General features: G+C 42.8%; 1 protein-coding gene across 3 annotated transcripts in view; it reads left to right on the plus strand.

The window, feature by feature from the left end:
- The first annotated feature begins 597 nt into the window (after positions 1-597).
- The window catches only part of fibcd1b (fibrinogen C domain containing 1b), a 129,423-nt gene continuing 105,819 nt past the window's right edge, over positions 598-24,201 (plus strand). The window contains exons 1-2 of one of the 3 annotated variants that reach the window (XM_053857265.1): positions 598-890; positions 977-1,087. In XM_053857265.1, the coding sequence (XP_053713240.1) occupies positions 1,016-1,087 (72 nt within the window). In that variant the 5' untranslated portion in view covers positions 598-890; positions 977-1,015. Of the gene's footprint in view, positions 1,088-24,201 lie in introns of all 3 variants that reach the window. The other 2 variants (XM_053857280.1, XM_053857274.1) reach the window with 2 other exon arrangements.

Raw genomic sequence — 24,201 nt, forward strand, 5'->3', positions numbered from 1 at the left:
CCACTAATTCTACCTCAAATGCTATTGACTATATATATATGACTATTTTTCCCACTACTTCTGCATTACAGCACAACGTACTGATGCTAGTATCACCAAGAACTAGTACTATACATAGTGTCTGTAGCAAACAATAGTATTACTGATATATATAGATCAGATATATAGATTGTGAGATTATATATATATATATATATATATATATATATATATATATATATATATATATATATATATATATATATATATATATATATATATATATATATATATATATATATATATATATAAAACTCACAATCTGACTCACACTAGCCCTTCTGGAATGTCAAAGGAAGCAGTTCTCGGGATTCATTCATGACGACTCTCCAATTAGAATTTTCAATTATTCACGTCTGTATTTGGTTGATGTCATTATAGACTTATAGACATATGGGTATACGGTCCACACGAGTTGAGATATGGTGCAGCCTGGGTCGGAATAGGAGGGTCCACGGTGGATGTGCAACGGGAGGCAGGGCGGCGCACGGCAGAAGCGCAGCCGCGGACCGCATCACACCAACCGAAGTGACGCGCTCTCAGTCAGTCGGAGGCTCAGAGCGCCACGGTCGGAGCTCCCGTCTCTGTCAGAGGAACCTGTGTGGCTTCCTGCTGCGCGAAGATCGGGAGTCTATCAATCCATCCAGCCCCCCCCCCACTCTGGACTCGGCAAATGAGTCTTCTCACCGAGAACTGAACGAGGAGGAGCTGGGAACAGTCTCCGAAACTATCCTGGCAAACTGGACGCGCATTTTGATATTCAAGCGAACGCACGCGGGCTGCGCTTCTCAGGGTCTTGCATTTGAAGATGGAATAACGCGGAGAGGAACCACCGAGGACGTCGTTATCCAGTGCGTAATTTTGAACCCCCCCGACAGGAATGGAGTAGACTGGATCTTAGGTGAAGACTTTTGAGGATTTATGTGGCTTTTTCCAGGAAGACTCCAGTGGATCTGATGGACCGATTCTCTGTAGGATGGTAAAAGACCGATGGGGAACCATGAACAGCTCTTCTGAACTCGAAGATGGGACTCGGCATAAAACCCAGGTATGAGCCCTCGTCCGTTCGCACTTATGTTTTGAGGAGTGGCGCATCTGCACGCGTTGGTGCAGTGTTCCCTCGACCACACACTTTTTTTGCGGGTGAATCTCTGCACTGGAGACGCAGATGAGCGACTCCCCGGACTCGCGCACTTCTTCTTCTGTCATCCACCCGTGGACCAAATAGTCCCTCACCGGTTAGAGACTACGGTCAAAGTGATTTCTCTCGTAACTCTTCAATCTCCGTGGTGTCGTTAAAGGTGTGCGCCCGCGTTTCTTTGCTCGGATCATTTGCGCACTTGAGGGAATAATCGCGCTCACAAGGTCAGTGGAGGGTTATTGACACCCCCGGGGGGAGACCCGCCGTCTGTGGCCCTAGATTCCGGTGGGCAGATAACGCAGGTGCCTGTGGAAAAAAAAAAAAATAAAATAAATGGTGAGTGATACGTGCCATCAAGTGAATCTGCGGGAATATAAAGTGGCGCTGCCTCTGGAAAAATAACTTTAACGACGTTCGAAATGACTTGATCGCAGTGCGCCTGCATTCAGTCTAAATCCTTCAAAATGTTTTACATGTATGGACTTGTTTGGTTTGTTGAACGACTAGTCGAGGTATATTTAATGTGGAAGTGGCCTATTTTGATTGAAATTGACCGAAAAACTCAACGACCACGACTCGCTCCCGCGTGGATGCGACGGTTCCTACTGTACAAACAATCTACCTTTACTGTACATTAGTGAGGACGCGTTAAAATGACTTGAGCTACATGACGCGGCATCCGTTGAACAGGTCATGCTTCAAAAATAAGAGCACTTGATGTGGAAATGAAAACAACGAACTGAAAAGGGATTTCATCATTTTATTCAAGACCATTCAAGTCAAGTCAGAGGAGACTTGTGACTCAAGCCACATGCTTGATAAATAAAGGTTAGGCTCAGGGGGAATATTTTTTTCCAGCATCTTGAGTCTTGCAAAGGAGTAAATGACGAAAAAAACATTAAAAAAAAACAGTCAGTATTTAAATGAGTGACGAGTCATCTGTGTTGTCTGTCTGGTTTGAAAGGAAGCCTGACTTGAAGCTGACAGTGACCTGATGATTTAAACATGGATTTTGAGATTGTCCAGATTTGACATAAAACTATTCATTTTAATACTGTAGTACTGCATGCTTTCATTCTTTGATGGCTCGGTCTAGTGTGTTAACTCACGCCACCCAAGAATGAGTCAAAAAATGTTGTGACTTGAAGAAAACAGGTTTTAGGACTAGAAAATGACAATAATTGGTTGTGTCAGTCATCGGTTTAGCAGTGCTTCAGTCCATTAACAAGTGGTTACTCAACATCAGTCACTCATTGGTAGATTTGACTTGGGACTTGATGACCTTGGCCACCTAGTTACTACTTAAATGAATGAACACAGGAGACAAATTTAGTTTTGTGTTGGTAACGTCATAAACCAAATGTGACTGGAGCCACTAGACTCAGCTCAATGGTCCGGGACTGATCGGTTGAAGGTTGAATATATAAATGGTGGTGAGAGACTGACAACTGTGAAATGAGCTGTCAAATATGAATGGCTGGTTAATTCATTGACATTTTGATTTTAAATGGATTTTTTGAGTCACACGATTTTGACTCGAGTCACAAATTTGCTCATGATCAGAAAAAAAAAAATCATGACTTGGTAATTGACTTGAGGTGACATTTCATGATATCACATATGCCGTATGAAGACATTACACTAAACAGTAGTCAGAAACTGTCTGGACTAAATGTTTGGTTCATTGACTTGAAACTTTCCATCGACTTGATGGTCCTTGCTATGAACGGCATAGTAACAGGGACTTACTGGAACTCAAGTTGAGTGAGGCATTGTTTCATTGACTTGGTGGGGTTAGTTAATTCGAGTTAATTGGCTGACTTGAGTCACTGCTTGGATAACTTGTTTGGACAACAAGTAAACTGGGTGAATGTAATGCATGACTTGAGTACCTCAAATATGAGACATGTAAGTGCATGTAATTAACATAATGAAGCTTAACTGGACTTGAGACCAAATATGTGGCTAAAGTCAGTTCATTTCAAGTCACTGGCCTGGAGACTCTGCCAGTCATCAAATTTCAGGTCACATAACTTGCTTTGTGTCACTTCAGTAAGATTCACAGCTGTGACTGAGTCGACTTAAGATGCGTCTGGACTTGGTTATCTGCATGACTTGGCTTGAGCTGCAAATTAGGTGAATTACCCTGAATTGACTCAAGTCATGAATTCAGTGACTTGACTAACTAGCGCCGGACCATTTAAGTTAAGACTTGATTTACGTGAGTGGAGTCCAGTAGCAGGACCTTCGTCTAGTTCTGTAGACATGACTTAGGACGAACTCCTTTAGACACATGACTAGAACAAATAACTTGTATGTATAACTTGGAATGAGTCTGACGACTTGCAGTGAGGACTTGGTGCATGGCTGGGGTCAGTTCACATGAAAGCTTACACAATTCAAGTTCAGCCTAATTGGATGACTTGAGCGTTATGGCATGTCTCGAGTCGAGCACGAACACTTCATTTCAGCCACATGAGTTGAACCGCGTCGTCCTCCCCGACTCCAAACTAGGCGACATCCATCATGACTTAATTGAGTCACTCGAGTCACAGATTGTGCAACTTGAAGCTCATGTAACTGCTCAGCCTGTACTCATTAAAAACTGTGGGAAACTCGCTGGTCACGTAATTTATAAAGTCTGACAGGTGCCAAATAACATCGGCCTCATTGTGGGTTTCGAAGTGTCAGCGTGAGTCATTCTCTCTAGGCGGCAAAAGTTGTACGTGAGTCATTTGTGTGCTGCCGCTCGTGTTGCAGCCATCCGTCTTCAGCACTGTAATTCCATTTCTATCGATTAAAACCCAGGGAGTGTGTGTCATTCGTCATAAATCACAGTCCAGTGCGTCTCAGGTACCCACCTATGGCAGAGGGGAGTTGGTCAGTGACTCCTGCTGACAGGGTTTCCTGCTGCTCCGCTAGAGTGAGGTCATGTGACGACAAAAGTGTCGGTTTTTTGTTGTCTGCCGAGGGAGTCTGTTGGTGGAGTTGGCGAGTGTTTCTCATGCGTGGACTGAAAGTGTCCACGCATGATTCAGGTCATGGTCATTATTTCACCCCATCCATTTCCTAAAATGAACATGTCACATGTCAGTTGTTTAGGAGACAAAGTCAGAGAGGCCAGATGGAGATGGTTTGGACATGTACAGAGGAGAGAGAGCCAGTACATTGGTAGCAAGATGTTGTGGCAGAAGGTGGAGAGGAAGGTTTATGGAGGTGGTGAAGGAGGACGTGAGGTTTGTAGGTTTGAGAGAAGAGGAAGCAGAGGACAGGGTGAGATGGAGGAAGACGATCCACTGAAGGGAGAAGCCGAAAGGAAAAGAAGAAGAAGAAGAAGATTCATTTCCTAAAATATAATGAAATATTCAGTTCATTTTCTCACATAGTGAAAAAGACATTTGGATTGAAGAAAATCACATTGTTTCCCCTTAATTTTGTTTCTATCTATTGCAACATCCAATTATCATAATTATAATTGTAGATGCGTAAAAATATTAAGAACCGTCAGAACACCCCACCCAGTTCTTGTTTCACTGTAAATAAAGTATTTTATCAAAATTCATCATTAGTCAAGGTTTTTGTGTCTGTGTTTGTTTTGGCACCCAACACCATTAAATGATGTGCATCACAATAAAAATTCAATTGACACCCAAGGATGAGGATATCACCCCATATATATATATATATATATATATATATATATATATATATATATATATATATATATATATATATATATATATATATATATATATATATATATATATATATATATATATATATATATATATATAGGCTGCATCCAAGACATCACACTTGTGAGACAACACATGAGGAACATTTATACTGTTTAAAGGCAGTACAAACTGTTTGTACTGGTGATGGTTATCGATGAGGTATCATGAAACAGTATTGCAGGGTTCATGAAATGGTGGCCTAATTTTCCGAGGCCACTAGTTGGTGCAGAAATTCTGTGAGTTTTCATTGAATTACAACAGACAGTGCCATCTGCTGGCCTGTGAGAACCTGGACACTGTTTCATGAAACCTCATCAGCCCATCACGAGCTTCCATGGTACATGCACACCTTTGCTCCGTATCATCTCATGTATCATGACAGCAAGGGTTGCGTCCTTCAAATGGGCAAACTGGCATCTGTGTTATATTTTGGACTGCTGCAATTGGAGTAGTTCACAATATTTTTAGTGTTCCGCGACAAAGTCATGTCCTTACCACCTGTTATCAGAGTCAACAAACCTTTGCCGCTGGAAGTAGCATTTTATTAATGCACATTCGGGCAACATTTTTATTTTTTTCCCCCAAATCTTCTGTTTCATTTCATTGTTGAATAATTTTTTGATACCCCCTTTCAGCGTACTATCTTTACTCTTTAATCGGCTTGATGTTGCTTGGGCTTCAGGCCGGAAGAATATGTTGGAAAATCAAAAGAAAGCAATATTGCGGGGTCGAAATCATGAATTGTAAAATCTCGGACTGTTTTTGTCACGTTGGGATCATAAGAGGGTCAGTGGTGGGTCTGAGCGAGCCAAGGGCGGACCTGAACTGACCAGCTCTGCCATGTAGTCACTCTTGAGTCTCCAAGCTCTGAGGCGACGTGCTGCCACCACTGTTCTCTAATGAGCACAGGAGACAAGACTGGCTCGGGAAATTCTGAATAAATGAGCGAAATGCATCATGAGAACTAAAACTGGGATAACTGGTGGCTGCAGTTTCTGCTGGATCCAGAAACGTCTTTACTAGAATGTTCCTCATGTGTTGTCTCACAAGTGTGGTGTCTTGGGTGCGCCCTACATTATACATGATGGAGAAGTGCTCTGGAGTCATGTATCACAGCGGCATGTTTCGAGACTCTGACATGCTTGTCGTACTGTCACGCCTTCGTGGACAATCACTCATGAATGAAGTATTCAATTGGTGAAGTGAGATGCATCAGTTGTGCTGTGTGGATTTCTGCGCACTGCCAGGTCAGTGTGCCAGTTGAACAGATAGTTTCATGTTGTTCCTAATGGGACTCGAGATTATTTGTGCCTTTGTTGAATCTTTTATGACCCAGATGGTAATCAGGAATTAGTGCTCTTGGTGAATAGATGGATGTAGATATAGATGTTGGAGATTGGTCGGCAAATGGGCACAGCAGAAGTGGTATTGCAGTCGCTCCTGGCTTTTAGCTGGGGAGGCGCCCTGAACTGTGAGTGGCAGGCATCTCCCTTACAGATAGGGTGGGGAGTTCTGTCACTCAGCAGAGACTCGGAGTAGAGCCGCGGCTTCTCCGTGTTGAAAGGAGTCAGTTGAGGTAGTTCGGGTGTCTCATGAGGACGCCCCCTAGATGCCTCCCTTTGAGGGGTCTGAATCATGTCCAGCAGGGAGGAGACCGAGGGGCCGACCCAGCACCAGGTGGTGGAGGGATTATGTCTCTTCACTGGCCCAAGCGTCTTCGGATCCCCCAGTCGGAATTGGTGGACAAAGGCATTCTGCCCCTGCAACCCAGCAACAGATAAGGGGATGAGGATTGGTGGAGTGATGAAAGGATGAGAAAAATTATAATAAAGGAGTCATCACTTCCAGTTTCCGCAGAAACGTCTGTTTTAGCATCATATATTTATTCGTTTTTTACCCTTGAAACAGACAAATGACTATATATATATGGAATACATTTGTAGATGACAAGGGTGATGTTCAAAGGAGAATAAATATGGATGGAATGATAACGTTTGCATTGTACTGTAAGGAAGAAATGTAACGATGATGACTTGCTCTCAGGTGAGGCCCATATCTTTCACTACTCTCTTTACCCAGCAACAAAAAACACTTCTTCTTGATCGTTTTGCAAAGATGAGTCAGACCAGTCCATCATGAAGTCTACGCAGGGCTTTGCGCACCAACTCCAGGATTTGTCCGTGACCAGATCCACCTCCTAATGTGGAGTTAAGTCCTGTCTAAAAGTCTGGTTCAGTCTTTTCACACCTTTATTTTTTTGAACAAAACAGCATGACTTGTTTATGATTCATCCTGTATCCTGTATCATATATCATGACTTAAGTCAACCAATGTTGAATTGAAGAGTCAAGCTGCTGACTTGTGAAGTAATGACCTGAGAAATAATGGTAGTAATGGTGGACATTACATTGATATGTAGAAACTTTTCATGCTAGCATGAAGGCCCTACCACTGTGTTCAGCTGGGGTTTTGTGTGTTAAATTAAAAAAAGAAAAGAAAAGAAAAGCGGGGAAACTGTGTCACAGTCTCCTGGCTTGTGACACAGTCTCCTGGCTAGTGAGGGCACATTGATGTACACAGATCGAGCCATCTAAGGGACTTAATGACTCAAAAAGGCAATAAACACTGGTCCTCACATAAATGCTTCAGAACACAGTGCAGCACCGTTTTTACGAGCTACTGTAAAACAAATGAGCAGGGAAGAAGAAGAATCAGAGGGATTTATTGAGGGAGTATTATGGATGAGAATGAAAACTAAAGAGGGCTAGCAGTGACAAATCTCACCTGTAAACACTGCACCATCAAATGTTATTCACTCATTGAGTACAAATAGTCCAGCAGCAACAGCATACTTAAAGTTGTCCACAAAACACTGAAAATCCTGCCGTATATTGGTGTGGTGATAAAGCACCCCTCACCCTATTTCCCAAACCCTGACACTGACCGCAAACCTCTAATTCTACGCCGAAATTGTAGCTAGATTTTGGTCATACTCACCCACACCTAGCCAAAAAGCAGCATAGTTGTGATGTCATCGATCGTTGGTTTATTAAAATCTGAGTGCAGCTTTCCCTGCTCCGCTCTCTGCTGCTTCAATTACTGGAAAAACTACGGAGGACGAGGAGGATTGTAAGAGAAGTCTTTCGAGGGTGCTCAGTGTATTAGAATTCTTGGCCAAACAAAGTAGATTATTGGCTCCCACATCGGACTGGCCTCACTTGTTGTTGTGGTGGACCCCGCTGTTGGGGTTTAATGGTTGGGTCTGAATATGCTGGCACTGCACTTGGTGTCCTTGGTTCCATTTCTAGCTGGTGTTGGCAGTTCTGCATGAATGAAGACTGGTATTTTACATGGCATACGGTATCTACTACTGATCTTCCTTCTTGGGCAGCATTTCATTCATAGCTTGTGTTTCTTACCTCAACGTTTCAGTGGTATCAAAACCTAAAGACATTTCTGACCACTGACATAATCGCCCTGCCAGTCTAGGGGTTAGGGTTATGATCTGCTCTCTAACAACACAACAGTAAAAACCCCAGAAGCAATCACAGCACAAAATGCTACATAATCCTTACAGAGTCTGAATTCATTTTGCAAAACATTGTCTTGACAAGTGAACTCTACTCATCCAGAGCATGTCATGCCCTTTTTAGAATCCTGTGCAAGGTTAGCAACATTAGCAACAGAGGTCCCATGTGGAGGGCACCTTCAACTACAGCTGGCCAATATGGCGTGAAAATATTATCACGATCTACTGTGTATACAGTCTTTCCCCGCGGGTTTTGTGTTTGGAGGGGAGCATCATTCAAAATAGTGATGTGAATTTAACAATTTGTATAATTCACATTGAGGAATGGAAAACCCTCCTGCCTTTTTTTTTTAGATCATATCAGTGTCTAGCACTAAAACCAATCTTGTGATAAGGACTTGTTTAGACAGGTGGTAGGTGCTTACATTTTGGTTTCTCATATATAGTGTGGGGGTTACGGTTTTGTAATCCAGCCCATGTGAAATAAGGTTCCAGGCATTCCGTGCCTGCTATATGGCCATGCTCATATGCCAGAGTCCTATGTGGCTCTTTCTTTCAGGGCCACACAGATTTCACACAAACAGGAAGAAGTCAGCGGCCAGTCAGGTCAGAAATAATCAATGGCGCTCTGAGATCGGCAAACTTTCCCAGGGAAGAAGAGAGCTGTGACATTTCGTACGCCCACACCTCTAACTGAAGAAGCCCTCCTCGGTCAAGTGAAATGTATTCCTGTCATAATTACGAGTGCAATTATGAAAACATTGAAAGGCCGGCAGGACAGACTGGCATTTATCCAAATCACCAACACGCTGGGAACCATAGACTGAAATCTCATCCAGGCGGCGACGGCATCCACTCACACACAACCCTACCAGGAGTTAGCTGTCGGGCCTAACTCGCTCACCCCCTCCTGGAGTACCTGAGCTGCACACTGAGAGGTGAAGACAGGATGGTCTTTCACATTACACTTTGGTTCAAACAGGATTCTTCTCTGCTATTTCCTTTTGCGACCACAGTTGTTGGGCAGTAGGTAATAAATGATCTCATTACAGTGGAGGAATAGTGAGACGATACAATGAACGCTGCTCCACTGTTTCGGTTGCTTGTGAAAATGACACCTTTGCAAGCAGAAGTGTGATTATGTCAGCAATGCTACCAAAAATATGAGGATAAATCTAAGACCTCGGGGTGGACAGTTGAAAAGTTCCCGAAATCGAGAACATGGCCATCACATGCGACTGTTACTGTTAACTGGAGAGCAATGTTCCTTCTAAGCTGCACGCGCGCGCAATTGCGCACAGCTGATACGATCTCAGCGCACAAAATATCTACTGTACGCAACAAAAATTAATCCTGAATTGAATATACAGGACTTCTTCAAGACATAAAACCTTATGACATTAGACCAATAAAATGTTCGACTGTGTGCATGCTTAACCGGCAGTTTCCACAGGTCCTTTGGTGCACTGGTGCTTAAGACCGTCCGCCGAGTGACACCTCCACACATACACAATAGAACTGACAGCATCTAAAATAGCTGCTATCTGAAGTGAACTATTGGAGCTGGCTGATGTTGAAGAGCTGATTTCTCTTAAAGTCGCTCGTGGTTGCTCCAAAATGTGCACATGCACTGAGCCAGTTACGCAGAGGAGAGAGAATCGTTGCAGCGCAGGTTTCAGACTACAATACACAGAGAGTACATGCTAGTCAGGTGAGGAAATTAACTGTGATGTCAGTGAAAGAAACCTGTTTTTTCTTCATTTTAGCCTGATCCACACAGGCTCACTGGTCCATGAGGAGCAGTCAGAGAATACGGTAGCCTCAAGTGGACAAAATTCAGTCTCACAACAGACACATGCCTTATCAATCCGTTTCAGATTAAATGTTTGTAAAAGTTGCTTGAAGTTCTTTGATATCCAGCGCCCTCAATGGTCTAATGTGCCTTCAATGACTAGAGTTTGTTTACTTCGTGAATGAGAAGATTCTTGATTGGGTTTGCTGGAGAGAACATTGCCAAAATTCAGATCTCCAATGAATGTGTACCTTTTTATGAAACTCACACTCTCAATGTAGTCGCAAGCTGTCACATGGCAGTGAGATACGAGCTGTCTCCACTTGACAAATCTTCTCCCACCCCTGAGTCAAATTGGGACTGAAAGACATGTCACTGAATCATCAGACCCTACAATCAACACTGTTACACCTCAGTCAACAGAGTTGTGACCTTCTTGGTCCCGCCCTTCTCACCTCTGCAGCTGTGTAAATAGCAGTGGAAGTAGACCTGTGAAAGAGATCAGGCAATTAAAACATATTTTCCGTGAGATGGAAAAACTTATTGGAAGGACTGATATGAAACATACAGCATAAGACTGCACGCCCATTTATGCTCTATGTAACGTAGGGATCCAGATACAAGCAGTAGCAGCACAACGAACGCATATATGGCTACAATTTTGTGCGTAAAGAGAGCATAAATGGGCCGTAAAGGTACGTTCACACCAAATGTGATCGCTCACATTGAGTCAAAATGGCTGATCATAGAGGAAGAGAACCTGCCCTTTATCTACTCTGGAAAAACCAAAAAAAAGATATATATATATATATATATATATATATATATATATATATATTATATTGTTATATTTCAGTCAATAATAATAATTCAGGACAACAAGATGTCGGTTGCTTTTTAAATTCCGAGGTAAGTGATTTTACTGGGGACCATTCTTTTAGTCTCTTTGTTAAGCTGTGGCGCAGCAATTGTTGCTGAAGTGGTTGAGTTTTGTTTTGCAATGTGTGTACACTGTTTGCGTTGTCCAGCTCAGTGTTTCCGAACATTCAGTAAAACCCCAAATGACGCCAAAATCCAACATTTACCGAAAATACTTCTCCGCCATATTTGTTTTGGTATTTTAGGTGTGTCCAGTACAGGACCGCCTGCAGAGTTTTTTGTTTGTTAAAAATGGATTTTGGGACATGTTAAATCTATTCTCAATCGTAGCAAATGGGAGTCATGATTCTGACGTGAGTCTGGTGTTGCTTGTTTCACATGAAACCCCGTCTGCCGTCGTTATTGTTTTATTTTACCAATTTATTTCACTTATGCTATTTCACTGCTGTTGTCGATTTACTTACGTTACTTCCCCAAACTCAAATCATTAATCTTTAATCTACAAGTTGAATTCTTACTTTTTTTGCCATAGGCCACTAAGCTTCTCACTATTCATGAACCACAATGACAACCTGAGCATCTTCACCTCGGACACATCTAACTCTGCACCTTCTTAGTGTCTCTCAACTACACGTCATAGCAGGTTTCACTACTGTCCTACAGAGCCTCCATTTCACTCAAGCCCCCTGCTGTACTGTCACAGGTCAAGGATCACACCTGCCAGTCGTCTTGACCAGTTCCACCCGGCCTGCACTCTCCTCTTCACCCTTTTTAGTCCCTGCCCATCATTGTGTATGACTGTTCCCAAATGCTTGAAAGACTTCCTGCATATCTACTGGAACATCTGCCTCTGTCTCTCATTTACACACATGTACTCTATCCTGGTTAAACTGACCTTCATTCCTGCCGTCGTGGCGTTAATAAAGTCATAGTCAAAAGTGACTTTTTATTCACAAAGAATGAGAACTTAAAGCCTGAATCATTCTTAGCATATTGACCTGTTAACAACCATGACCTATCTGAATGTATCACAATAGTGTAGGCTGTAGATATTGTGTCAAATGATACTAGTATAATTTTTAAATCGAGGACAGACAGAGAGCTCTACCAAGAGGTTTATTCCGGTGAATGATGCTGGAAAAAACAACCTAACCCGGTTGTCGCTGTAAGCTTTTCGTAGCACATAAAAGACAGTGTATTTTGTTCCCCCAGCACTGATATTGAAGCTTTGTCAGTCCTAAATCACCCAAGTCCTCCAAGCAGCTGGTTTACGACCGAGAACCCATAAACTGGTCCACTAACAATGATGCATGTTGGTCGGGCTTCCTTGCGTCGTGTTTATTCACGACGAGACGCACAGAGGTGACCGTGTCTGTGCAGCATGGCAATGAGATGCAGTTTTGTGGTCAACTTTGTGCGACTAATGAACCAGCTCGGGTTGGTGGATGTAAGAGAGGTCGGCCTGTGGACTGGAGCGGAACGTGGCACGGCGAGGAGTGCAGTCGAACCGGGCCCGGTTATTTCCCAGTGGGGGTTCTGTTGCAGCAGCAGTTCCACTCTAGCAACCCTCAGTTTCAGCAGGTCCTTCCTCACGCTGGCGGTGTTGAAGGGAAATACTTGAACTCCCTCTTTCTCACACACACACGTGCGTTCTGTCTCGCTTCTGCCGTCTTTCGCTCTTCCTCTTCTCTCCAGCTCACACCTCCGCCGCCTCCTTACTCTCACTACAAATCACTGCCGGATGAGTGTTTCCTCTCAGTCATTAGTAGAAAATATAGCAGTGTCTGGATATTTTCTTTGTCAGATTCAATGACATTCCTTCACTTATCAGCTCAAAAATGTGTTAGCGTTCAGTCATGGGGCTAAAATGAGGATCAAGAAGTGTACAGTGAGCGTGTGGGCGTTGGTGATGTGTGTGTGTGTTGGTGGATCAAAGTGGTAACCAGCCATTAGTGTCAAGCTCTTGCATAAGGTTGCTTTACATATCAGCTGGCATCGTCGTCACTTTGCTTTTTCTGCTTTCTACGGGGACATTTTGCGCTTCAGTCCACCTCTTGTCTTCAGCTTACAAATGGCAGCAGATGTTCCATGTGCTTCGAGCTGCGTTCATTTTCGCCCCACTTTTGTCATCCGACCCTGGCGCTCTGCATTCCCCACTCATTTTCTCTGTTTCTACCCTCCTGGCTGACATAAAAGGACAGCGCATTTCCATATCGGATTTCTGCCTCTGCAAGGCTGCTTGCAGTCCCTGAGAGGAGAAAGGAGCAAGGCCGAAAGTGCAGGCAAGAGAATGCCATTCAGTTCAAGAGCAAAAGGTAGAAGTACCAGAAGAGGAAGAGAGTTAAGAGAAAGGAATCTTGTGAATCACTGATGGTTGCATGGACAGGATGAAGTCGCAGACTGTGGAGGCCACAGGGCTGTTATGAAAGCAGAAGCTCAAAACATTTAGCAGTGACTTCTTAAGAAGGTTAAAAACAAAAACTATGGATACGCAAATCCAGAACCTTTGCTATCATGGAGTCTGCCATTCACGTCACGCAATATACCCTGTGAAGATTCAAATTAGAATTTCAGTCGACGTCGATGTGCTCTGTTATTGGACCTATATTTATTGTTTTATTTTACCAATTTATTTCACTTATGCTATTTCACTGCTGTTGTCGATTTACTTACGTTACTTCCCCAAACTCAAATCATTAATCTTTAATCTACAAGTTGAATTCTTACTTTTTTTGCCATAGGCCACTAAGCTTCTCACTATTCATGAACCACAATGACAACCTGAGCATCTTCACCTCGGACACATCTAACTCTGCACCTTCTTAGTGTCTCTCAACTACACGTCATAGCAGGTTTCACTACTGTCCTACAGAGCCTCCATTTCACTCAAGCCCCCTGCTGTACTGTCACAGGTCAAGGATCACACCTGCCAGTCGTCTTGACCAGTTCCACCCGGCCTGCACTCTCCTCTTCACCCTTTTTAGTCCCTGCCCATCATTGTGTATGACTGTTCCCAAATGCTTGAACGACTTCCTGCATATCTACTGGAACATCTGCCTCTGTCTCTCATTTACACACATGTACTCTATCCTGGTTAAACTGACCTTCATTCCTCTTCACTCTAGCTCATACCTCCAACTCATCTACACTCTCACTACATCATCAGCAAACATCATGGTCACCTTGAATCCCTCTGCCACTCCTACGCCCACCCTCACCACTGTCTCACTATCCTCCAAATGCTCTGCACAACCCTCACAAACTCCTCTGATGCTCCCAACTTCCGCAGACAGTACCTGTTGAGGAGTACCTACTGTGTCGCAGACTCTTTCTAGATCCACAAGGGTAATGCAACTGACTGCTTGCTAACTAGCTCTCATGACAGACTACTTGAAATCTTCAATATACAATTCCAGCGAGTCGTACAGTCGTACAGAGCTCAATTCATGCGCAGCTCATGAGTCAGAGCAACCGTTTCAGTCATACCTGTGGGATTAAGCAGCTAATTTGATGCACCCAATTCATAAATAACACATAGAAACACAGTGTGGACTGTGACTCGCGAGTCTCAAGCAAGCATCACTAAGAGCTGAATATATGCTAATTGAGTCTAAGTTGAAGGTGATTCTCTGTAATTGTCTTGATTGCCGTTTCTGTGCAGTCGATATGGCTTTTGTGCCATTACCAGTCATCAGCGCGAGTTCAGGTCAGGGCTTCCATCGTTTTATTTTTAACTCCTATCATTCTTGAGCTCACTTCACTGGCTGTGCAGTTACTGTCGTTTATGAACGTTGTGGCCACAAATTGTTATGACAGATCTACATATGAGGTTGATGTGCAGTCAACAGAATTGCACTTCAAACCAAGTATTGGAGCTTTAGGGAACATGGGCGCCCCCTCATGGAAAACACACTGCTGAAACATTATGAACACCCTCCTTATGTTGTGAAGGTCCTTTATATGTCATCAAAACTCATTCGGTTGCGTTTATTGTCGTCCAAATTTATTTCTAACGCTGTGAAAAGAGCACCCTGTGACATCAGCCTGCAGTTATGGATCCGTCGGAGGCCAATACACAGAAGCTGCGTCCACATAGATGCAGCATATGCCCTTCTTTACGAAGGAAGTGTAGGTGGGATGGAGCATTAGTGGAACCCCACAGGGCAAGGTTAGCCGCCGGCATTCAGAACAAGTATCGACTGATGTGTCAGCATACTGACCTGATGGGCAGAGTTTCACAGTGGTTGAGGTGAAAGAGTGAGAGAAGAAGGCGGCATCAGATTTCCATCCGCAGGAATCGGCCCCTTGTGCACAATAGAGACCACAGATGAATCTCTGCATTTAAGCATCTCGGTTAAAAGCATTGCCTTTATTTATTCATCATTTGTACTGCGATGTCACTTTATTTTTATAAAATTATAATAACCCTGCTGTATTTCTGTTTCATGTTTGGTCCACTGCACCTCTCAGAAGCAGTAGTCTTTTATAACCATATCAAAAACTAACTAGTAGTAAAAATCACGTAATGGGCCATTGTAGGAACTATATAGAATACTATAAAGTCAGGCTGAGACATCAAGAGATGTGCAAGTCAGCTTTCTTACGCTACTTTCTTTCACACGTGTTAGGTGCCAAAGGATCCAGTATGCTAATGGCATTTTGCTATTCCACTCAAATTCTGGAGATGGAGTAAAGGAGAACAGCAGAGCACATGCCACATCAGGCTTTTAACTAGGATTTTGAAACAGGACATCTAAAGTCCCGCCCCTAACCCCGCACCCGGCCCATCGCTGATCGCAAATTCTCGAATTTCTATCCATATTCAGTGAAATGAAGAGGTGCAAACACGTTTTCCTGTACTGCAGTTTAGGGTGTCCCCTCCTAGCCAAAAGCCTGTTCCGCATTCTTGACGGTCCTACTTAGCGTCTAACCATAAAAACTCAGCCTGGCAGCACACTTTTGCTTTCCATATTGCATGATTTGCATCCTTTGCCATTTATATCGCAATGTCAACTTGAATTTGCAACAGGCCTAATAAGCATAATGCAATAATGTCCATCATGATAAAACAAAACAGAACAAGGCCGACGTAGCTGTGGTATTGGCACATAATCCAAATTCAGATATCGGGATCAGAGGAAACATGATGTTTCCAGAACCAGCTTATCCAGCCTGTTGGTGTCTGAAGCGTTTGTGGAAGAACATGCCGACCACAGAGTGGTAGCGCATCTTAAGGAGCTCATGCTTTAGCACCTGCTAAAGTCCATAACTATCCCATTTTAGACAAATGTGATTTGGTTTAAGTCAAAAAAGTACAACTAACAGCAGTACAGAGTAACTCCAGTGATATATGTTTTCTAGCTCACACCGACATTTGTAATTCAGGATTCATCTCTCCAGACATTGAGACCATATAAAAAGTGAATATTGAACAATATATTTGGAAAGTTCTGCTTTTAAAGAGTTCTTATAGTGTAATGTGTCACTTGCAACACTACAGGAGAGGCAGCCATAGCTGAAGGTTTTGTGAAGGTAACCATGGGGGCATCTAAGATGAAATCTGTATTTGAAGCAGTATAATATTAGATCACAAATGGGATAACGCTCACTCTGTGAGCTACTTTCTTGTTGGTCAGCGGGGTGAAGGAACAAACTGAGCCCCTGACGGGCAAAACCATAAATCTGCATCAGTGCCAGAGATTCAAACAACAGCGGGGGTGGAAAAAACCTAGATATACAGTGTGTATTTAAAAGAAGTTGGTGTGTACGCTTCTAATTATTTTAGTCTTCCAGACTGTAATATTCTGCCATTTATTATTCACTCCTTGTTAAATCATCATTAAAAATGCATTGGAAAAACACCTGTGGGAGGCAGATGAGGGCTGTGCAGATGGAGGGAAGGAGAGCGGGATGGAAAATGAGGTGGATGAGAGAGGCTCACGGCGTGTGTAGGCTTCTTTCATTGTGATGGACAACGTGCCCGTCCCAATTCCCTGGCAGATGGGACTGAGATCTCCATATCTGCTGCCTTTAGAGCCCAATTTCCTCAGGACCTCTTCCGTCTCAAAGGTGACAAGATCATGGTACGAGGCAAGTCGATCAAGCACAGTTGTTAATGTGCTTTGTATGGCACCCTTTTTTTTGCATGAACCAAAAGTGTCTCTCTTTCGCAAATCCTAATGTGAAGGCAAAGCCAAAAGGTCCCTGTTGTTGATGGTTTCAAACAAACAGTAAATTGAAGTCGGATTTTAATTCGACTTTAGAATATGCTGAATAATTTATGAGAAAAGGGTTTAGTCAAGCAGTCACTCTGTTGTGGTGTCACCTTCTGTTTGACTTCTGTATCTTCTTCTTCTTCTTCTGTATCATTGTTGTTTAACTGCCCCTGACTTACAATCTCCAAAAAAGTCACCATTGGTCATTGTCGGTTCTCTGGCTGAGCCAAATGGTCTCATTTCCTGCAGCAAACTGCCTCCATATATTCACTTGCTAATGACTTGTTTAAGCAAACGCAGACAAACATAATGGCATCATTATGGACCAGGCATCGTCGGCTGTCTCAGGGTTAATTGACTTGACTTGAATGGCGCGAGCCAGAAAACCTTTAAGAAGCATTTTTGGATCATTTCATTCTGGACCTTGTTGAGCTCTTATTTGCAAACCGAACCAGATGTCATTTACGTTTGTTTTCATTGGAATCTTTTATAGTTCTCCAATGCTGTTGGGTGTAATGTAGATGTCTCCAGTGCTCATCGCTTGTGTGCACCCTTCTCTGGTGATGGTCAAACCCCCGGTGTCCACAGCCGATCCACTTGTTGGTGCAGAGGTGTCTACACTATTTATGTGCAGGTGACAGTAACTTGTGGAGAGATTCTGCCCTTTGTCGCAAAAGTCCACTTACTCGATACTCACTCTATATGTTATGCCATGGGAGTGAGGATGTGTTGTAGTAGCACATTATTGTGGAACATGCTCGCCGTTTTTAGGACAAGGATCCCCTTTTCCACACTACTTCATTGGTCTGTTCTAATTTTTTGACCTGCTAAAACTTTTAGAGGGTTTAACCTTGACTTTCAGTGAGGACAGCAAAGCCTTCTTAATGTCTGAACCTTTCATGGACATGTCCCCTTGTTATGTTGGCCCTATAGGTGTTATTGGACCTCAGTTGGACAGATAAAGCCCTTCTGTTGACATGTCTGTCCAATGGGCAAGCCCATCTTCTGTCTGCAGCTGGACCTCTTGCACGCTCAGTCAACCAGGTTTCTGAATAAAAATCGGACCGGTGTCTCCAAATGCAATTTCAGAGCAGCTCTGTCACATTGTATGAAATAATACACGCAATCTGCTGAGATTGTAGTTGTCTTGACTGGTGCCTATGCACAATGTCTCATTCCCATGGACAAATTGCTTATTGTCAGTCATCCATAGAAAAAAAAAAAAACTAGTGAAATGTCTTTTTTTCTCCCCCAAACCTGTGATCATCCTTGGAAGGAACATGATTGCCAGAGATGTGCCACCGACAGAATATTGAGCGGTGTGATGGGGATTGCTTTTAGGGCGGATCGGAAGCGAGTTGATGGATGAAACTACTCGGAACAAAGCAACACACGAGCTCACAACGATGCAGAAATGTATTTATTCTAGCCGTCTTATTATTGATGACAAACTCATGGCTAATATATTAACACACTTATCCAACACTCTCTATTATTTATTCATCATCAAATATTCATAATGACAGACGGCGTGCCGCTATCCAGATGCGCTCAATGAAAAATAGCACGTTTGTGTAAACCAGTGCTCTAATTCCTGTTGTTACTCCCCAAAAAAGAAAATCTCTTTTAAATCATTCAGTCGGTTAAATCTATTAAAGAAATATGTTCCAGGAGCTTGTAGCCTAAGTCCCTGAGTAAGACGCAGCTCTTGACCTATTTTAAAGCTGATTTAAGGAAACTGTGGGAGGTCTTCCCGTCCAACATCTGGTTGGTGTGCTGTTCTGAGCTTCTCATATCACAGCTCGTATTTGTCTTTGGCTGTTTGCATCGCTTTGCAAAAAGTGTCTATAGGATTGGATATGGAAATGATGTGCTTTTTGTGCTGATGTAGTGGGATGTGGCAGCAGGAATAACACGTCTACAAGAGTGGATGGGTCCCTCATATATGCCGACATATGAAATAAGAAACACAGACGCAGGCGCGCACACACACACACTCACACCTGATAAGCTCAACTGACCTTTGCCGTTTTATTACTGTCTCTCAGCTGTAACAGAATTTAATTTGTTCAACTGTCGGAAATCCAGATCTATGCGCTGTTTATGGTGGGTGTATTCTGCTAAAGGAAAGAATCAAGGAATTCATACCTTTCATACCTACAGGAAATATCTATTTATTTTCAATTTCATATCATGGTTGTTATTAATTTTCCTATTTTCATTTTGTTTTTGTGTTTTCCTTTTTTTTATTTACTTATACTTTGCATGAGCATGGCACACTGTCACAGCAGAAATGACAGCAGCTATGTCTTCAGAAAAATGATCTCTTTTTAAAGATGAAATCTCATGTGATCAAAGTTGCGCATTCCGTCCGGACACATGAAGCGATGGACCGTTGCCGATTGGAGACAGATTTACTTCTCATGATTAAACTCCAGTGTTTTATATCACCAATTCAGTATATGTCAAAACTCTCCCCTCTGTTTCATTGTTTCTCTATCCCTTCTTCAGTGGCTGTTTTGTTTTTTTCCCTCAGTCATCAATGTTATTGTGTTAAAATGAACATTATTCATTTCATTACAATCACACACAGAAAACATACAAATGTAAATGTTTTCACGAATATGGATTATATCTTTTATTTTGTAATTTTCATCACTCATGAAGTTGCTTCTTGTCCTGGGAAAAAAAATACAGGATACTTGAAGAAGTAGAATTTTTATTACATTATCTTATCATTTTTTGTTAAATATCAATTTGAAATATATTTTCCATTTATTCAGTTAAAATTATTTATGTGTTTTTTATTCTCAGTTGTGCACTTTGTTTGCGAGGCAAAGATGTGTTTGTGTGATCTGCTATTGTTGGACATATCAAGAGAGATAGTGTTAGAACAAGAAAAGGAGAGGACGATGACAACCACTGAGGTATGGTGTGCTCCAGATATCAATTATAGTAGCATTTTACTGCATGGACACTTGTAGCTTTGTCTTTGAAAAATGAAATTATGCCTCAAAGACTAACTGAAAATATGGCGGAACACCTTTGATGCCGATTGGGGGTGGAGATAAACGTCCAAGTAAAGTGTTTGGCAGATTTTATTATTATTATTTTTTTATGGAATTGATTTGTTCAGGAATTTATTTTGACACAGTGCGCTGGCGCTTCATACGTGCAACATAAATAATCTGCATATTTTACGGCTACTTCTCCAACAGCCATACGATGAAGCGATTGATTTTTCGGCTCCTCCTGCTCTATTTTAAACGTGACAAATCTATCATTCACTTTGGAGTCCTCCACCTCTTTACCTCTGCTGCTATTTACACACAGAACGATAAAGATAGAAAAGGCCAACATCTGCTTCAAAAACTAGTGGGGTTGAAAGCTCAATCTGCACATTATGCGGTGACATTTCGACTAAGCGACCCCAACACACGACTCCTAGCATCGGTTGGCTGAGGATCCGAACGGCAGCGACGGCGTTGACAGATGCGATGACAAAGCTGAACTTTATTCTGATGAATGGTGAAGGTGGCGATAGCCGGCATGCCCAGATTCTCTGATCACGGTCTCACCTCTGACCCGGCTCACAGCCAACTCCTAATTGTGACAGGACACATATGGTGGGATAATTATTCGGAATAATCCGTTGCCGCGGTGACGGCTGACCCCCATGGCCATTGATGTCCCTGCTTCATGTCTTTGGTAGCAGAGGCAGTTCCGCCTCTTTAAGTGCAGCAGGATTAGCGACAAACGTTATCACAGTAATCTCCTCTTTAACTCCTTCAGTCATTGTTGCACACCCCCCCGCTGAGTGCCACTGTGCAGATCTGCCCCCCCCCCGCCCCACGTCACCCCTTCAAACGTATGCTCCTGCGTTATATAAACATAAGATTTTATCCTTCAAGTTGAGCCGTCCCATCGTGGTAATCCCCACTTCCGTCCGCCCCACTTGGCCGCCTGAAATGCATGTTCACCGTACAAACAGAGCAAGCTTCCTCGCTCCAGTCCGATTTCATCATCTTTAAAAGAAGCTTTTCACTCTTGAGACGAGAAATGAAGAGCCGAATTTACTCTTTATCCTCCCCCTCCGCTTCATGAAATATGAAGTGAGTGCTCAGCAGCCTTTTAGTTATTTTAGTCGAACATGTATAATACTTTATATACTTTAATTGGACTTTTATGTGTTATTTTATGGACTATTTCATGGAACAACAACGCATTTCTTTTGCACTAAGAACACATCTCTAAAAAAAACGAAACGATCATCGATACAAGTAGAGTTTCTATCGACTCGAATTGATGTTATATAGCGAGGAAAGGAAAACACATAAACACAAAATCATTATCACTGCGCCCTACAAGCTCCTCCCCCACCCTGCTGCCATCACTGACCCCCCCCCCCCCATTGATCTCATCTGGACACACACAATTACAGCATTATCGAAGGATTCAGTCAGCAGGAGTCCTTCTGACCTGCAGCCAAATCTTGACTCATAAATTCATACAGTCTATCACAACAGAGTAGAGGACCTGCTCATTAATCCTGTCGCCTAATCCACACTTTTGAAACTGACCAGTACAAGTACCGCCGTGTCTCAGTGAGTTAACTGACAGTGGGAGACAGCAATACCACACTGATGCTGTGAACTCTGACCCCTCCCTCTGCGAGCTGACAGCGGCTGTCAACCCCACGCGATGTGCTAAAACTGCCATTCCGAAACACGAAACACATCATCGCCGCCTCTGATCGACTGGCCGCTGGATGAGAGCCGGTGCGCATTGACCTCCAAAGGTGATTGAGGTGTCATTCCTCCTCCTGCGCCTAAAGAGTTTCTCTTGGTCTTCGGCCCATGCGGCTCGAATCAATCTGAGGTGAGGGACTGAGGAAGTGGTGTGATTGATTTCTGATGCGCATCACAGAAGGATTCTGACTCCCAAGAGGGAGCGCGGAGAGGAGGAACAGGATTCAGGGAAGATAAAAAAAAAAAAAAAAAGATAAAGTAGGAAACAAAACTGGGCTAAAGAACATTTTTAACATTTGTCAGCGATTATCTGGCGAATACTGTCGCCGACGTAAAGTGGCAGCGGGAAGAAACGATCAAACCTGCCTTGGCTGAGGCGTCTGCTTCTCCTTCTCCTTCAGTGTGTTCCGTGTGCAGCTGCGTGCACAACTGTCACACTCGGCTCCATGACTGTATTCAAGTGCTGAAACCAATTACGGCACATTTGTGCGGGACACAAATAGAAGAAGGAAAATAGACACAGCTAATCAATAATTACAGCGTCAGGCTGACTATCATTTTCCTCTGCTCTTTCCCAGTGTGCCAGGGTCGGCTGCTTGGCTTCAGTCAAGAAATATAGTCAGCCAATAACCACATGAGGATCCAACACGACATCAACAAAGCGTGTTGGAATCATAAAGTCAAAGCAAAACAACACATTAATAAACAAAAACTTTTGATCACAAAAGCAAACGACAAATCGCAGGAAGATTAAATTCACAATTAAATGTGACAACAAACAACTGCACACCACAAACTGAGCACAAGAAGGGGGTGGTAACAGGGCACATCATCATCACAAAACTAACCCAATATACACATACAATTACAACCACAGCTTAAATAATAATAAATAATGCTAAATACAGCATGTAACAAAAAACAACAAATCATTTGATGCAAAAATGAAGTCAGAAATGTGGCTTAATACACACTGTGGCAGGACAAAACAGTCAGGAGTCTCTGGTTAGGTACGTGATGTTTATTCTCTTTCGGGCCACAAACTTCCCACACGTTTCCCCACACAGCCTCTATATATCCCCTCGATCAGGTCCCTACCCATCATACCTCCGTGTGAGAGGCCACACCTCCCGAGACACTGCAACTGACGCCTTCACACAAGGATACACTTTCTATACTCAGCATCATTTGAAACACCACTATGAATCTCACATCACGTCACGTCACAACCGCTCAACCATCATTGAAGAGAAACAAATCAATAAACACCAATCAATAAACACCTAAGAGTGCTATGGTATCAGCCACATCTGAATACAAATGAACAAATGCCTCGCACGTTCATATGACATATTACTGAACACTAGTGATGAGGCATCATGAAACAGTATTGCAGGGTTGATGAAACAGTGTTCTCATTTCCACAGGGCACTAGAGGCACTTTTGGTTTAGAAATGATGTGAGGTTTCTTTGAATTATTCAAGTCCAAACATTTTACAGCATCTGGTGGCCTCTGAAAATCAGTTCACTGTTTCATGAAACCTCATCAACCCTTCAATACTGTGTTATAAAACCTCATCTACGCATCACTATTGAACACACAGCAGATCATGAAGCATGAAAGCTACACATTACTACACGAGCTATGCGTTGTTGATTGAATTAACCATGCATTTACTTTTTTTTTTTTTTTTTTTTTTTTTACGACGGGTAAAAGCTTTTTTGTCGTAACTCATCGCTGCCTCATGACTTACCCAGGGAATCTTCTCACCCTCCTGAAGTCGTGTTCACACCCGTGGCCTGAGAAAAGCAGAGACAAAGTGCAAAGTGTTTTATCCATTATGGCCGATCATTGAGTCTCACTTTAGGCTATGTGAGAAAAGTGATGTGCAGTGGTGCATCTCACCACCAACCATGGATATCTTATATAGAGTTGCAGCTTTTTAGGTTCCAAGCCAAAGTGTGGAAGGTGAACACAAGGACTGAATAAAGCAAGCTAATTTGAAGTTTGGTCAGGGATTAAAGGTCAGTGACTAAAATCACGTGTCCTGTCTGCCATGAGTTGGACAAGTGACAAAACAAACACACCGGCATGGTCCAGTAGTTATTTCTGTTGCTGTA

The sequence above is a fragment of the Synchiropus splendidus genome, chromosome 1, assembly GCF_027744825.2.
Source record: "Synchiropus splendidus isolate RoL2022-P1 chromosome 1, RoL_Sspl_1.0, whole genome shotgun sequence".
NCBI classification, from domain to species: Eukaryota; Metazoa; Chordata; class Actinopteri; order Syngnathiformes; family Callionymidae; genus Synchiropus; species Synchiropus splendidus.